The 11,828-nt window shown below is 31.7% G+C and overlaps 1 protein-coding gene across 1 annotated transcript; it reads left to right on the top strand.

The window, feature by feature from the left end:
* The first annotated feature begins 2,921 nt into the window (after positions 1-2,921).
* On the top strand, positions 2,922-9,756 carry LOC137402576 (ryncolin-1-like). Its single transcript, XM_068089079.1, has 6 exons — positions 2,922-3,138; positions 3,448-3,510; positions 3,657-3,875; positions 4,394-4,530; positions 6,789-6,918; positions 9,626-9,756. The coding sequence occupies exons 1-6, from the start codon at positions 2,922-2,924 to the stop codon at positions 9,754-9,756; spliced, it is 897 nt and encodes a 298-aa protein (XP_067945180.1).
* The last annotated feature ends 2,072 nt before the right edge of the window (positions 9,757-11,828 follow it).

Genomic DNA, 11,828 nt, shown 5'->3' with positions numbered 1-11,828 from the left:
AGAAACCAGCCTTAAACAGCTATGGAAAGCAGCGTCTACATCATGAAAATCAGCAGTGTACACAGTAACCCTAAGAGCTTGATGCATATTGCATTCCTCTGATAGCTAAATAAAGGTTCACACTATATCACCATATTTCTTTGTTGACTTTTCGGCAATTATTCATCGACTGTGTTCACCATAACCGATGGCATTGTCAAGGCCATACTAATAGGTCAAGAAAGTTTGCAGCATTCAAACTTTTCCGATAGTGTAAAAAGCATTAACAACAGCAAAAAGCACTTAGCACTAATTCGGCATCAATGATTGGTCATCAACGAGTGCTAAATATATATTTACCCTTTAACTGTTGCTGCGGGAATAGGACTTCATCATTTCTCTCACCATATTGTACAATAACACCGATCTACCACAGAGTATTCGCTGATGTAAACATGGGTAAAAGTAACTTTGTAATAACGTGAACATTGTTATCATAGAGGATCACCAATATGTTGTGGAGCTAACACCTGCATACAGCGGTGTAGCTTGAACCCGCTATTAGGTGTTGATAGTAGTTCCAATAATAATTGTTGATCTCCTGCCGATATCTAGCGGCAGCACAATTCCAGTGTTTAAAAGTGATAAATCTTGTATGTGCCAGAGAGTGTCAGCTGTAGCTGATAAATGGCTATTTATGGTGAGACTATTTACTTAAGGTAGATAAGAAACTAGCAGCCATTCATTTCCATCCGCTTGCTTAGTTACAATGTAACCCACTTACACGTATTATGTACAGATATTAAGGGGCAAAAGGGACTACTTTAAGCATATACTCTGAGTACTACATCCAACTATAAGTATTACAATAATGTCTCAAAGAATTTCATCACCTCTGTTAGACTAAGCAGCTCCAAAATTAGCATCAACTAAAGTTATTACTACTATTATTACTAACGCTACTACGTTACTAAGTTATTTTTTCTTGCAGCCATATTTGTTATTACATTGATTCGTAACTTTTAGCAGTAATGATAATATTCAGTGTGCCTGGCCTACAGCTGTAGTTTAGCTTGCAGGTCATTTGGGCCATAATAATAAGAGCATATGTTAGTAGTTTTAGTACAGCATAAAACCTTTGACTTTTATATGTTTTTGCAAACTGCAAAAGGTTAAGAAAATTTTACCTGAAGTTCATACTAAAGATCAATTCTTGTGTCAAAAATCAAATCAACTATTATAAAAATAGAGCAACCATAAAACGATTTCAGCCTTATTTGGCTAAACATACAGTGTAAATTAGATTCAAATCTTCGCCATTTTTCAGTAATTTTAAAACCTATAGCACTGAGTGAGCTGTAATTTGAAAAGATGTAGCTGTAATAGTATTTATTATTTCGCATATTAATGCTTGTAGTTTTGATTTGATCATACCATCATTGACAGCTGCATTGAAAGCGCATGCAATAAAAAAGTAAATTAAAACACAAGCTGAATTTAGATTGCGATCATGCCTCACAATTGGTACCCCCATTTTCCCTGGCTAGCGAGTATTTTTCCCTCTTGTTTCGACATGCTCCGTCACTTGCTACAAGACCAGTACACAGGCCATTGCTTACCGTATTAATTACTACAGTTAAAAACTATTATTATTCACACATTGATTGACTTTGTTACCAATACTTACTGTTTCTATTCATTACTGAACAAGTTTAAAAGAACTCAATAGCAGTATTCATGAATGTTTTTTTCATTGTGATGTAATTTGATTTCCTGTAGCAAATCTATGTGTATATCACTGATGATTCAATCATTTATATAAAGAATATTCTATATATATGTATAACTTATAAAAAAATAGATATATTTAAATATATACATATTACATATATACTAAATACATATATTACATATATAATAATTATAATGACATGCACAGCTATTATTGTATTTTGCTATTCAGTGTTTCATGTTAACACATGCTAGACCTCACCTAATCTAAAGCCAGACTTTGTTATTGACAAAACTACTGTTATCATACAGTAGTGTCAGCTTGAAGTAAGATATATACACCAAACATTACTAAGTAACCATAATACTGATAAGTAGGCGACAGACAGTCTACCTGACATTCATATGTATTCTTATTATGAACTTCAACTACCATCAACAAAGGAATGCTGTTTTTTATTGTACATGTAGCTTCACATTATATAATATAGTTCAAATTGTAACCATGCATATACAACAGTTTTTCTAAGCTAATTACTAAGCAATTTATAAAATACTCTAGATCATCTATAACATTGACCATAGTTTCTGTCAGACGTAATCAAATTTTCATTTTGCCCTCTATGCAACTCATTTATTCAAGAGATGAATGTCTATATGGATCCCTTCTCTAAAAATACATATATGAGACAATAGGGAAAAAGGAGAAGTCAACGCATGAGTAATATAGGTACAGTTGCTATTTTTCAACCTCGAAAAAACTAGCATTAGCAATATCATTGTGTCCTGTTGTAAGACTACGTAGCTTGGTGATGTATAGTCAAATCTAGACTTGAAAGTATACTTTTAAACATACTTATTGAAGTTTAATAATGAAAAAGAAATACAAATGTATTATGAATATTAATATTAAACCTTTATCAAAAAAGTAACATAAAAGTTTATCACTTAAGGAAGATTACTGAATAATAGCCCCAAAAAGTTGGACTTTAGCATGTTCAGCATATAAGATATTTGTTTTTGAGGTTTGACATCTGAATAAAGTTGGACAGTTTTAGAAACATTTGTTTTATGCAAACATTATAAGTTTGCGCAAAAGCATCATGCTGTTTTAACCAAATTGTGGGTGGAGCTAGATACCAGCTCAGTTTCCTACTAAGCTACATAAGCAGACAAAGTGGACCTGCTGAATCATTATTATTAACGCTACAATGGCTGCTATCCTTCTACTGGCGGTGCTCACTCTGTTAGTATCAGCTGCGCAATCTGATGTTATTGAAGCGTTAAAACATCCTAATGATGATGTAACAACATTAAATTCAGAGTTGGCAAAGACTGCACTCAACAACTTGCTGCTAGTTCTCAGGTCATGTCGTTGTGATGCTTCTAATAGCCATTCAGTGATGATCAGCTCCTACACCAAACCAGGTAATACATCATTTTTTACAAATATGACTTTGTTTTGTGTGGAACTCACATGGCTGCTATGATTTTAAATCTTTCATGTATCATATTTTTAACATTAAGAAACCTGATGATGAGTGTTTACAAAATGCTTACCAAATTTGTTTACAAAACTACTAATAAAAAACTTACTAGTTACAAAATGCTTGAAAGTTACTAAAACTGTATGTAGAGAGCTTTTGTAGCAGAAGCTAGTCATTAAAAGCCATTAAAAAGATTTTTTCTCAAAAAAGTGTTTATAAACAACCTCAATTTAATATGTTTGTTTTACAGAATCAACAACAATGTCAGCAGCTTCCAAACAATCAAACACATCAAAAGTGCCAGTGAGCAAAGGTAAATTCAACTTTCTGCACACTGCTGCTTCTCGTTACCCAGCTACAATCAAACTACATGTGTCTTCCCTTATTTAAGGAATACTATTCATTCATTTAATAAACCAAACAAAACAATAATAGCTTTATAATTTATTAATTTAACAGATTGTCAAGAACACTATGAACGAGGAGCGATTACGCCTGGTGTCTACCTAATAAATCCAATAACCAGCAAATTAAAACCATTTGAGGTTTGGTGTGATTTTTTTGATGGTCATGGTTGGACAGTCTTCCAAAAGCGTTTCGACGGCAGCGTTGACTTTTACCAAGACTGGTTGCATTACAAAGAGGGATTTGGGACTATCCCTGGAGAGTACTGGCTAGGTAAGAAAATTGGATTTAGTTTCTTAGAAGGAAATTATCGCCACATATTTTTTTATTTATACTGTCAGTTTGTTAGCAATGGGGATTTAAACCCAAACAAATGATCAATACACAAAATAGCATTGCTATTAACTATTTGATGCTTTGATAACATAATATTTAAAAGGTGTGTAATCTGTGATGTGGTGTGACTAAATTTAACATTGATATAATAAGCAAGTCTGTTCCACATCTAATTTTGCTTTTTGACTGCTGAATTTAGTGAAAAGATTAAACGGAAAATGACTTTTTAAACATAAAATAATACATTTTAAAACTCAAGTCTGTTTATATTTAACTCTTAATAACATACATTAGTAATTAAAGTTTAACTAGGACAAAAGCTAACAAACATCTATGAACTAAAATAGCACATATTTTAACACATAATGCATTTCAGAAAGTCTGCTACCAAAAGTACATATTTTATAATTACTATTATAAGTATTAATTTTAAGTGTATGTTTGTTATATTTTAGGACTGGATAAGATCCATGCATTAACTCAGACAAATAGGAGGCTGAACATATTTCTCAAAGAAGGCAAAGGAGCTAGACAGTCTGGAACTTGGTCTAGCTTTATAATAGGCAGTGAATCAGAAAATTACAAACTAAATGTGAGTACAAGGTGCATAGGGGTCATAGGGGTCATAGGGGTCATAGGGGTGTATGGAAATGAGTATTATAGTACGAGTATTGAGAAACTACAAGCTAAAGTTTCAGTGCACAGTAGGCTACACAGAGCTATATGAAAAATGAATTCTAACTAATACACTATTATGAGTAACGCACCAACATGCCGAAAGCATTGATTTTGGATCATCTGTCATAATATTCAGTTATATTTAAAATAGTTAGCATAAACTTGTGTTTTAATCTATAGTAGCAGAACATTAGCTAGTTCACCCCTAGCTTTAGACAATCATGATTCTGTTGATAATTAAACAATGTTATGGTTTATTACTTGACAACATTTATATAATTTTATTATCTACTATAACATATTAAAAAAAATTGGAAAGATGTTTTAAATAACCCCTTACTTTGCCACATCAAAATAACACCACGGTTGGTCAATAGAACACAAAAACTTGTTCAAATGAAATATTTAATAACATATTACTCAACAGTAATATCATTAGTTGCGTGTCTATCTTTAATTGATTTTTATTGTCACGCTTTATGTTTCTCTTTTTCTCTCTTTCCTTCTCTCCCTTTTTCTCTCTCTCTGTCTCTCTCTCTCCCTCTTTTCTTTTCTTTTCTCCGTCAATCCTTCTCTCTTCTCTAACTTCTTGGTCTTCCTTTTTCTTTCCCCCTCTCTCCCTTTTGTCATTGCCTTTTTTACTTCCTTTTCTTCTGTCTCTGCCTCTCCAGCGGCAGGTTCAGCATGTTCAGGATTTGTCTTTGGTATTCATAGTTAGTATTAATCGCATCATCGCCAATTCATTTTTAACTGTAATCGTAACAAATCAGACTTTATTTAGGCGTCATTAGCTAATTATTTTGCATTCACATTTAAACAATTTCACCATTATTTTATTTTTCTTAACTGATTTGACCTGTACAAAACATTTTTTCTTATGATATTAAGTTTTAAAGTTGCATTTGTCTGCCAAAGTTTTAATTTACTAAATTTTAATTGTTCTCTTAATTTGTTTAAACTGCGTGAAACACTTTTCTCCCGATATGAAGTTTGAAAGTTAAAATGGAAACTGTTTTTATACATTAAAATAAAACAAAAATTGAAAAGATTTGTTATTTTTTGACAAACAGTGTGCATGCACCCAGTACACTGCTAATCTTATAAGTGTTGTTTTTGTTGCAAATCATAACAACAAGTAATTTATTGTTACTTTGTTTGCTCGGGGGAGTTAAAAAATTAAAACATGTTTTTATGATCATTGTAGTATTCTGTTTTGGGTTTTTTTCATTCTATGGCAATGATTCGAATTGTAATTAGTTATTTTACAGTGCTTTGAGATACAAGAAAATTGAAATTCAGGTTCGGTCCCAAAATTCAATCAGCTCATAGGTTAAGGTGTGACTGTATGTATTCGCTACGTACTCCACTGTGCGTATCAGTCTGTTTTCGCGCACTGAGTTACAAAATGTTCAGCTAATCAAATACTCTACTAGGCTAGTACCAGCAAAGCTGAGCCAGTTTATTTCACAATATTTTGTTGGCTTTGAAAACCCATATGCTTACATTGTATATTTTTATTCCTAGCAACGAAGCGGGATTGGACGATTTCTCCTTAACTCAAGAGCACTTCTTATCTCTTTAAAAATGTCCATGACACACTCTAACAATTATATTAGCTAACAAAGTATTACTAATACGTAGTTGAGTTACCATATGACAAATTTTTGTTGCAATCAAGGTCATAATTAACTTTTTGGTAGTTACTAGTGTAAATGTAAAAATATGAGGGTACATCCATATTTCAAAAGTAGAATTTTGTTAAAAAAATTTTTTGATGTAAAACCAACGTCTCAGTTTGATTTTAATTAAATGTAATATTTGTATATTCTTTTAATGGGATAAATTATTGTATATAAGCAAACACAACCTTGTTTATGTATCTATTGTATGGGAAAACTTTCAGCTTTTGCTAAACAGTAAGTTAGAAATCTGGCTTGCAAAATATCTTCATCCGGTAAGTTTTTTAATTACAAATATGATAATGATAAAAATTTATTTTCAAATGGAAAATTATAGCAGTTTGTAATTATTTAATAACATGGTCTTGTCCGTAACATTTAATGAAGTTGTATGCAGAAAAGAGAAAAGATTTTATGTAAATTTGTCAGGAGCCAATGTATAATTAGTCTGTATTACATTACAAATGTATGTGTTTGTGTCTCTTACCAACAGGTTAGCAGTGTAGCTTTTACTGGGAGTCTTGAAGAGTACAGTCTCTCCTATCACAATGGTATGTCTTTCACTACCAAGGACAGAGAGCATGATGAATTGAGTGGTGGGAACTGTGCTGTACTTTACCATGGTATGTACATACTTGTATGTAACTGTTCATATTTTCACAACTCGCATGAACATAATTAATTTCTAATGTATCCTTGAACTATAATTCTCTCATAACTAGATATGTTATACTACATAAACACTGCTAACTTTACAACACCTATATTTACAATAGAAATAGTTGGTGTCTATCATGGAATGTTTATACCAAGAGTTGATATATAATAGCCAGTGAATATTGAACTGGTTAGTGGTTAGTAATGAAGTTACTATAAACCTAGCAGCTAGGAACACAGGCCAAGCGTATATAGTACAGTCATACCTCAAAAAAGTCTCTAACAAAATTTGAGATACAAGTAAAATTTTGAGCCTTTTACTGCTTCGAGAGACAAGAAACCTTTGAGATACGAGCATGCAAACTTTGTGTTGATGGTCTTTAATGTTCTCATCGCCGCCCATGTACAATTTTATCTATCGGCTATCAGCCTACTGCCAGTCATTTTACCAAAAATTGCCGATTTTTTTTAATGTTATGTATGCAAATTTTGCTCGATTTCAAACTATATCTAGAAAGTTTCTGCTAAATATATTTTGTTTTGTCAACATGTTAACAAACAGAGCTATGTGAAAAATTCAATTTATCTTTGCTTTGTGCATTGCTAAAGCTATGTGAAGCTACAATCTATATAAAGCTAAAACATTGTTTTTGACAGTGCTCCTTAATCTAACAAAAATTTTCATCGCTATAAGAGTCAGTGAAGTTCTTTTAATTAGCTGTGTAAACACTAAAATCTGAATCCTAAATTGTTATAATGTCATCAACATAAGTAGTTTTTTTGTTTTTTTTGGGAGGTCCTTACGAAAGCTGTAATAAGACTACATAGTTTGAACATCAGAAAGAAATATTAATATATGTTTTTGAGTTGAAAAATTTCAAACAAGAATTTAAAAGTGTTCTATGAATTAAGGCTAATTTATGGAGAAATCTTCAGAAAATACTGTCAATACTATAACGGGTACTTAAGATTGTTGAATATATTGTCAATGAATAATAAAGATCAGATACTACGTAATTGCTAAAAAACTTTCATAAACGGGCATATTGCAGTCCACCATATATTTTGCATAAATTTGCACACCACAGTGAAAAAGTTAAATATATAAATAATCTAACAAGTGACCGTTAGGTTCTGCTTGAGAACTTCCTCGCTCAGTCTTTCTTGTCAAAGTAGTTTTATAAAAGGTTTGATAATGTCAGCCAACGGTAAAAATGTAAGGAACACAAAAAAGTCAAGCTGGAAGCAAATAATAAAATATTAGGACAATGACAAAATTAATTTTCAAGTCTCATAAAAGAGTAAAACTCAGTTTTAGGTGTGTGTGCGTGTGCGTGTGTGTATGCGTGTGTGTGTGTGCGTGCGTGTGCACACGCACGCGTGCATGCATGCATGCGTGCGCGTGTGTGTGTTTAATAAGCTAAGTTCACTATATATTAAATTCACATATTATGTTGTATTATGCAGCATCACAAAAGTCTACCATACCAAATGCGAGGGACTTTTCTTTCTCAAAATTAAGAACTCAATATAGTATTGCGCATAGTAATGTAATATTTTATTGCAGATCATAACCATTAAATAGGTAACAGTTTCCTTGTTTGAGCGTAAGTACTAAATTACAACATCCAAAACACAATATTACATCATAATATCCTGCTTCAAGTGTTTTTGTCAGTATAGAAACAGAATAATTAGCATCCAGTTAATTTATATAAGAAATATTGCCTCGAGATAGGAGCACATTGACATACAAACCTAGTCTCAAAATGCATTAAGTTCGTAGTTATGTCAAGTTATTGTATGATTGTATTATATGTCAAGCTCATATGACTGTATTATAAAGTTGGAGTATTTGTTTTAATGTAGTTTTGGTTACAGTGATATTCATATTATTACATGAATGGTTGAGTTTTCTAGTATGACCAGATTTGTAGATACTTTTACAGAGGCATTTAACACTGTAAAATAATTACATTTTAAGTAATAATGAAATGTTATTGCATTAAAGATCTAATAAATTCATAGCAAGAGTTTATTCCCTGTGTCAACTGTGTCTCACTGTTTTAACCTTTACAATCACATCACTCTGAAATTCTAACTTCTATGAGACATGAAGGAGTTAGGAAAGTTGGTCTAGCTAAAGGATTGCTCTCTTAACTTCTACTATAATTGTAATGTTAATTATAGTACTAATATTTATAACTTTCACCAGTTTCCTAATAATTGTAATTTGGTCATAAGCTTTCAATCAAAATCTTACCCTATTTATACTATGGTAATTCATAGTGATGACAACTTGGCAGCTGCATAGATATGAGATTAAGGTGTTCACTTAAAAATTGCTAAAATACATAAATGTGTTAAACCAGGTTCTTGCGTGTTTTACTTCGCTGTGCGTACGTTCCAGTGTGGAAATACATTCTGTTAATATTCACAGTCTAATAGTTTCCTTTTGAAAATATTTTTAGTCTCATCTAAAAAATTATATGTATGTAAAAATTATTGTAAAAATAATTTGTGAATAAATACAATATTTAAGTAAATGATAAAGCATTGTTACAAACCTAACAGTAAGGATCACAGGATAAACTTTTTATATAGTATAAACTGTTGCAGGTGAGAGCAAATAACTCTAGTATAGTTGTGGTCACAACAGAATGTATATTACAGGTGGTTGGTGGTACAATAACTGTCTCGGTTCTAACCTCAACGGGTGTTATAATTGTACTAGCTTCAGCGGAATTTACTGGGATAATGCTGACAATGTGAAAGAGACAAAGATGAGAATCAGTAGAGATTAAGTTGAATCAACTTTGTTCAGTAGACACAACTAACTAGTACCTAAACCCTATTGACTTCATGATGTTCAAATATGCCTTTGTTACAAATATAATATATTATACTTATAACTATAGTATAATTTACTTGTCTGATGCTATCACTAAGAGCAGTCTAATAACTTCTTATGATTTTATATGAAATCAAATATATAACATGATGCAGCAATCTTCTCCAACTATCGTATGAGCAGTTGACTGTTTTCAGCAAAATATGGTTGTCTACCAAATACTATGTGTCAATACTGAATGTCTGAGATTTTTCTAGGAACTTTAAATTTTTACATTAAATGAAGTGTGACACGCTCAAAAAACTCTGCCGCGTACCACCACGCAAATTAGAGACTTTTATGGAAATGTAAAGTTGAGCGTTACTTATGTAAGCTGAATTTAAGCATGCCAAATTTGCCAACACCCAATGTTTAGTGTACTGCATTGTTTTGGAGAAAGAAATACAATTTTACGTTTTCTGTAGTTTGTTTCTAAAATTTTTATCTGAATAGTGTTGTTGCTTGCAACAATCTTTTAGTTTTAATATATTTTGTTTCTGCTTGCAACCATACACGTTGCATGGGTTATTGTTAGTTTCAGTTTGCTTGTTATTGCTAGCAGCCATCTTTGTTGTTTTGAATGTTGACATTAAGTTCTGATGCAGTTTCAACCACAATTTACCTATAATAAAAAGCATATATGTTTTTCTGCTATTATTTGGCGCAGAACCATGTAGAAAATTTGAAGATATTTTATATAGAAATAATTGAATCATCATCGATATAATCACAGCCTTGCTAAAGTAAATAAGAAAATAACAAAATCAAAATCTTTCGTGAACACTCCAATTGATATTTTTAAATTTATTCCTATTTATGTATTTTCAACAGTGAATTAAAGTAGTAAGTTTTGATGCAGAGTTCAGTCATTTTGTAAGGTATAATAAAAACTTTCTACATCAGTTTTTACTATCTGTATCACCATAGCAAATCAAGTCTAACTCGAGACTATAGATCGGAAAAATAACTAAGTCTTTCAGTTTTTTCTGTTCGGCCAATTACAGTGGAAAATTTTTTACCATTTTCTGGTTGTTTAACTTGCAGTTATTCAATTTTCTCTCATGGTTGTTTTGTCTTTATAGTTGATTTTCCTCGCAACACCGGTATTCAGCTTGTTGCAAGACATGAGCTCAATATCAAATAGCTTTATTAAAATATTCAAAAGAAGTTTCTGAGCTATCAATTATCTGAACTAATAGCCACTGGAAGAAACCTTTTCGCATCAAAGGTTTTATACTGGAATGTACTTACGAACAAATTTTCTTGATATATGTAGTGTGTTGGAACTACCCTCTATAATAGTACAGCTTTAGTCCATATAATGACACTCTCCATTGTACTAAACACAACCTTCTCCATAAGCAGACGCTAGTGCTTAAGTAATGGTACAGCTTGGCAGGGATATGTCACACTTTTTTGCTTTTTTAACTTGACTGGTTTGAGAAAACCAATAGGTAGTTTGTATTTTAATATCTATCTCCTGTCTTCCATCTTGTTTATCTTCTTCTTGTTTTAGATACATGTAATGGTAATAACTTTCAATATTTGGTAGTGCCACAGGCCATATTTTTATGCATATGCATGTATCTTTGCTTTGTAATTTTTGCAATTATACTCTATAATTATGAATTGCATTGATGAAATTTATTGAACATTATAATTTTCAGTCTTTACAGTGTCATGTTTTAGGATGAAATAGAATCTGATAGATGCTTGGTGGAAATATTTTATAACCAATTTTGTGATATTAGTTTCAGTCTGTTTTTATTGACATTTTAAAATATTACCGGTACTGCTTAAATTTGCACACCAATGTAATGACAGATATAGTTGCAATTGAAATTAGCTTTTGGCCAACTATAGAAGTGTTGGTTAAATGTTTATTTTTTGGCTCGTTTAGGCTGTCCGAGGAGATGCTTTTTTGAGGTATGATTATTATAATTATTGTTGTGATCTGGTGGCAGCCAGAGTTTATAAGGACTAAAT

The sequence above is a fragment of the Watersipora subatra genome, chromosome 8, assembly GCF_963576615.1.
Source record: "Watersipora subatra chromosome 8, tzWatSuba1.1, whole genome shotgun sequence".
NCBI lineage: Eukaryota > Metazoa > Bryozoa > Gymnolaemata > Cheilostomatida > Watersiporidae > Watersipora > Watersipora subatra.
The sequence above is the reverse complement of the archived record's forward strand: the minus strand, read 5'-3'. Positions and strand labels throughout refer to the sequence as shown.

What these genes read in the sequence shown, in the direction of transcription:
- LOC137402576 (XM_068089079.1), top strand. Translation starts at nt 2,922, where the DNA reads ATGGCTGCTATCCTTCTACTGGCGGTGCTCACTCTGTTAGTATCAGCT. An exon ending in CAGCTCCTACACCAAACCAG is followed by an intron (nt 3,139 to 3,447) that starts GTAATACATCAT and finishes TTTGTTTTACAG; the next exon opens with AATCAACAACAATGTCAGCA. An exon ending in CAGAAAATTACAAACTAAAT is followed by an intron (nt 4,531 to 6,788) that starts GTGAGTACAAGG and finishes TCTTACCAACAG; the next exon opens with GTTAGCAGTGTAGCTTTTAC.